This window comes from Halyomorpha halys, unplaced genomic scaffold (assembly GCF_000696795.3).
Source record: "Halyomorpha halys isolate HHAL.00 unplaced genomic scaffold, Hhal_1.1 Scaffold727.1, whole genome shotgun sequence".
Taxonomy (NCBI): Eukaryota; Metazoa; Arthropoda; class Insecta; order Hemiptera; family Pentatomidae; genus Halyomorpha; species Halyomorpha halys.
Window position 1 is genome coordinate 230,310 of NW_027107768.1, and position 5,642 is coordinate 235,951.

A 5,642-nucleotide genomic window follows, 5' to 3' on the forward strand; every position below is an offset into this window, starting at 1 on the left:
GAGTAAGTTTTGCATTATTTTTTGATTGAAAAAAACCCGAGTGGGACCGGGATTCGGTCTGACAACTTTTGGGTTGGTAGACTGGTGCGTTGCCATGCTGCTACCGCTGCCCCCAAATATTGATAATACTGATCGTAAATATATGAATTATTGGTGGGAAACTTAGAACCATAGAAGAAAAAAATAAATAAAAATCATTTCTTTATTTGTTTTCTAAATAGGAAAACAAGTCTTTAAATGAGCAGATCAATAAGTTGTTATAAACAGAAAATTACATATTAAAAGATCTTATTTGAAATATAATTAATTGTAACAATCAATTATGTAGTTAAGACATAGTTTATAAAACTAAATTATTTACATGGTACATTTTGTTTATAAAAATTTTACATTAAATAAATATGATTTTTTTTTTTTAATTTTAATAATAGTAAGAACAAAAATCAACAAGATAAGTACATATTTTTAATCATTTTCCTTTTTTTGTAATAGGAAAATTATTTATTAAATAAATTATCATAATTTAGAGTTGTTAAGTGATAAAACCTGAAGTAAATATTTTAAAATAAATTAAAAATATATAAAGAAAATTTCATAAATAGCATTAAGTATATTTTTCAGGGGGAGGCGTATATCGAGATTTTCTACTAAATTTCGGGAATCGTAACTTATTCTTTCGCAAACTTCTATCTAATGAGATTACATCTTCAGCAGCAGTTGAGTTAGAGTCTGTAGAATATGCTTCTTCTTCAAGAGATGCTCCAGAGGTTAATATATCTGAGCGATTTGTAGCTAATCTTCTATGCTGAGGGTGAATGATGGGTAATACTGGGGATTCAAGATTTGAATCAGAATGAGACAATTTAGCATTACCAAGACCCTGAAAAAAATGTGATATAAGTTTATTTAAAATAAAAAAATTAATTAATAAACACGGTGTCCCAGCATACACGTTCACTCTCCCTAACTTTTAAACATTTTAGATGTTGATTTGATTTTCATAGGAACAGAACAGTTGCAAGTGGTTTATCTTTTGAGGGTATCCATTTGTAACCATTTCCAATGGAACAAGGTAATTTTTTTACAGGTTTTGATAGTAAATACGATTTTAAGATAAATTCCTACGGAGCACCTTTTTGATTCAATTCATCCTAACGACAGGAACCACAAACAACTTCTTTTAATGTTTTTTTTTTGACGCTTTGCATGCAAATGTTGTGGACAATAAAAAAAACCCTGAAGAACAAAATTGATGGTAGAATTCAATTTCCCATAAGAATCTGTTATGCCAATTTGAGTGTTCCCGACTGTACAGGGAGACAGATATGGTTTCTATGATGACACCTCACACGATAAATCCCTCAATAATAATGACAGATCCTTGAAGAAAATTGAATTCTGGAACAATTAAAAAATAAATAAAACCAGATAAAATTAAGGAAAATTAACTTATGAAATGCAGGACATAGTGGCCTGTGGCCTGAAATCCCAAATTTCATAATAAACAAAATTTCCTATCTTTTCTCCAATTTAAAAGATCCTATTCCTTTCTTACACCGTTCAAATGTAGTTTACAAGATTCCCTGTTCTACCCCTAATTGTGATTCTTTTTATATCAGCAAAACTAAAAACCATATTTCCCAGCATAAAACTTCTGTAACCCTTTTGCCTCTAAATTGTCTGAACACATTTTAAACCTCAATCATACATCAATTCTAGCTACTGTCATATCATGTATGACATATATATATATATATAATCATGAAGTGGATAAAGACAGTATTTCCCAGATATACCAATACATCTTAAGTCTCATTATACCTCCATGATTCTTCTTTCACCCAATTTCCAGCATTTCAGAAGTTAATTTTCCTCCCATATCTTTTATCTGTTTTTATTCCCTTTTTCCATCTGTTGTGTGCCTCTATTTTTATATTTCTTTTTTAATGTTACTCTATGTGTTACTCTTATTTAATTTTAAGCTTCACTGTACAATTATTTTTTAAATTCTTAATTTACATTGTTCATTTATTTTTACCCCATTTAAGTGTCTGTATCTTTTTTTAGCCCTGATGAACCCTGCAAGGTGGGGCAAAATGTTGGTCATAATAAATAGTTTTACGACTATTTGAGTTTTTTTTTTTAACCACACCCGTACCATCTTCCTTTCATATTATGTATGTATATATATACAAACACAGTTAAAAGTACATACTTCATTATTTACAAAAACAATTATATACTCAAAATAGTTCTCTAGACCCATTCAACAAATAAATAACTTTTATAATTCATATTGATAAGTTTATTCAATACTTCCTTGGTATAATATAGGGATAATAGTAGATTACAGGACGGTAAACGAGAATACTGTGGATGAAAAATACCCCATACCAAGGTTCGAAGATATTCTCGAAAGACTGAGTGGGACAAGAACATTTAGTACTTTGGATCTTAAGGTGGAATATCACCAGATCAGGACGCACCCAAGAGACCAGCACAAGACCGCGTTTACTTTTGAGAGGGGCCACTACGAGTTCACTTGGATTCAGTTTGGCTTAAAACACGCACCCATCACCTTCCAAAGACTTATGGATGAATTCTTGAGGGGAATAGACCAGTCTGTGTGTCAGATATACATGGATGAATTACTGGTTTTCAGCAAAACAGAGACCATTTAACCGTGTTTAAACGGATAAGAGAGTTTGGATTGAAACTGTCTTGGGTAAAATGTTCACTGGGTGAAGAAAAAATAAATTTTTTGGGGTACACAATTTCTAAAGAGGGAGTTAGACCCATCCGATTCACATAAAGTGGCTGCTTAGGAAATGGCAGTGCCAAGGGATTTGAAAAGGGATCAGACGCCTGTTTGTGTCAGAAATGGCGGAATACCTGGTTCCCCATAATTATCTTTTAAAAAAAGGTAGGAAACTGATCATGACACCAGCCATGGAACAGAATATTCGGAAATGCATAGTACACTTGCAGAGGGAACCAGTCCTCGTATTTCCGGATTTTCAAGAATAATTCACGATCACTACAGACGCCAGTGCATACGCCTTGTGAGCAGTGTTGTCGTAGGAAGGCATGGACGGTGAATGTCCTGTAGCATACGCTAGCAGGCACCTCACGGAAGCAGAGAACCGTTATAGTGCGCTAGAGAGGGAACTTCTGGGGATTTTGTTTGGGCGGTAGATCACTTCCAACCCTACGTGTTTGGGAGGCAGTTTTAAGTAAAAGAGGGAACGGGACTAGGCAAGGACATGCAAGGACACCCGCCCGAGAATATTAATCCTGCGCAATCCATTGTCGTCTGTATCTCGGCGTGGGATCCTTCTAGGGCAAGCAATAATCCTCTGTGATATCCTCTATAGTAGAAATATATATTATCTTGGAAAATAATATCCATTATGTTATGATAAAATCTACAACCAAATACTTCCTGGTTCGTCCCTTAAAGGTCTCGGCCAGCAATCTCAGGAATATCTTTGAATCGCATTTCCAAGTTCACACAGATCATCACCTGTTGCAATGGAATGGGAAGCTAAAGGAGTCATCCGCTAGGGTAACATGCTGGAAGGAATTTATAATATGAAGATTACTTACAAACCTGGAAAAGAGAATGTGGTGGCCGACTGGCTCTTAAGGGCAATAACGGTAAATCTAATAGAGGATGACCAGGCAGGGCCTTCAGGAAATGCGAGCCAGTTTCTGTGTGTGTGGACACCGCGGGAGGATGAAAAATAAGAAACGCCGGGACAAGACATCAGGGAAGAGTCATCTGAGGATGAGGAGGGAAGTGAGGGAAGATCACAAGAGATGGAGGAAATAATAAATGATAAAAGACGGCAAATTATCTGGAAGACTAGGACCTCTTGTTTGATAAAGATGGAACGTTCCGAATATGGCAAGAGTACCATTACCATTATCTGGTCTCAACCAGGCATCAAAGAGGAGCAAATTTGCAGAGTGCTGAGGGACGCATCCAAACCTAGAAAGGTCTATATGTGGGGAGATTATGGAGAACCGAGCAGATAGGGGTAGACCGGTCATTCATACAATGCACGCTAATGGTGGAGCTCCTCCAAGACGTGAAACTGGAAAAGGAAGTGACAATCGCTTACCACCAAGGTAAAACACGAAGGACTGAATGAAACCCTACAAGCACTATGACGTAAGTACTTTTGGTGGGAAATGAAGAATACCATCCAAGAGACCATCGTACAAAGTGGGATCGATGTTCACCCCGCGCGAGACAAGAAGAAACACCGACTGCAGCAGTACCGCTTAGCGATCTCCAAGTAGAGACTATAAAGTAGCGATATGCTACTTCCTTCACATGGAGAGGATATAAATTGATAATGGTGATTGACCTGTTCAGTAAGGTGGCCATGGCGTACCCTGTGTGGGATAGATTGGCAGAGGCGGTACTGATGGCTCTGTGAAATTGGTTTCAATTTGACGGTGTCCCTAATAAAATCGCATCTGACAGCGGTAGAGAATATGATAATGCAGCTATCCGGGAGGAAATGAAATCGCTGGAGATGATCTGGCATATTATTCCCCCAGGACATTCTAAGAGCTGAGGAGGAATTGAACGCCTTCATAGTACACTAAGTGACCACTTAAGGGTGTATCAAGGAAATAAAGGGTTAGAACCAGATGAAGAAATGACTCGAGCAGTCGCGACCTATAATCACTCGATCCATTCAGTCACAGGGTTATCCCATTTTGAGATACTTTTTGGGCTACACGCACGCCGGAGGGATTACAGAGGCACGACAACCAGAGAGAAAGAGATCTTAAGCAATGGTGTCGCGTTGAGGAAACTATGGGTGAAGATGAGAGAGAGGATTCAGAAACAAAAGTGTAAGCGTACAGCACGGCATAGCTTGAGTGTCAGGGACAAAATTCATTAAAATTGGGAGGTTAGTTTATCGTAAAGTAGCATCCAATAGAGGGAAAGAAGTTCAGTATTACGAGGGGCCATTCATGGTAACAGTAATTAGAGAACATAATATCGTCACTATTGAAAGCTTAGCAGAACCGAGGAAGCGCAGGACAGTTCACATTGAACAATTAAAACTGCCTGGAGCTAGGTTATCTCAGGAGCAATAAATTGTGTATAATTCTTTTTTTATTCTGTATATGTATTATTGTGTTTTGTTAAGTTTTTCTATTATTGTTATGTCACTTAGGAATTTTGTGAAAGTTAGTAATTGTAAGTAGTCGTATTTTTATCTTATTATTATTTGGTTTATTTTGCTATTCTGATCTTGTAAGAGTTGTTTACTTTAGTGTAATATAGAAATAATAGGTTTAGTTTAGTTTAGGTTTAGGTTCGTCTTATTTCTGTATATTGTAATATGCTCTTTTTGAGTAAATAGTATATTTTGATGTATAAAGGGTTTTTAATATGTTTTATTTTATGTATCATTTTAAGATTGTTAATTTGTTTTATTTATCCAAAAAGCAAGCTAACCAATTTTCATTGTCTATAATAAATTCGTGATTCAAAACAAAACCAAGATGGCGGTACGTATCCTTCAGTCAACAAGTCTGTTGAATCAAGGCCATGTTGAGCAGATTCAGATATCATAAAAACTATTTTAACTCTTCCCATCATAATTGAAAATACAGTA

The 5,642-nt window shown here is 36.0% G+C and overlaps 1 protein-coding gene across 3 annotated transcripts in view; it reads right to left on the bottom strand.

The window, feature by feature from the left end:
• Window positions 1-241: 241 nt before the first annotated feature.
• Window positions 242-5,642, bottom strand: part of Stim (stromal interaction molecule) — a 131,718-nt gene continuing 126,317 nt past the window's right edge. The window contains exon 15 of one of the 3 annotated variants that reach the window (XM_067046113.1): window positions 242-880. In XM_067046113.1, coding sequence (XP_066902214.1) covers window positions 605-880 — 276 coding nt within the window. In that variant the 3' untranslated portion in view covers window positions 242-604. The remainder of the gene's footprint in view (window positions 881-5,642) is intronic. The other 2 variants (XM_014428573.3, XR_010843084.1) reach the window with 2 other exon arrangements.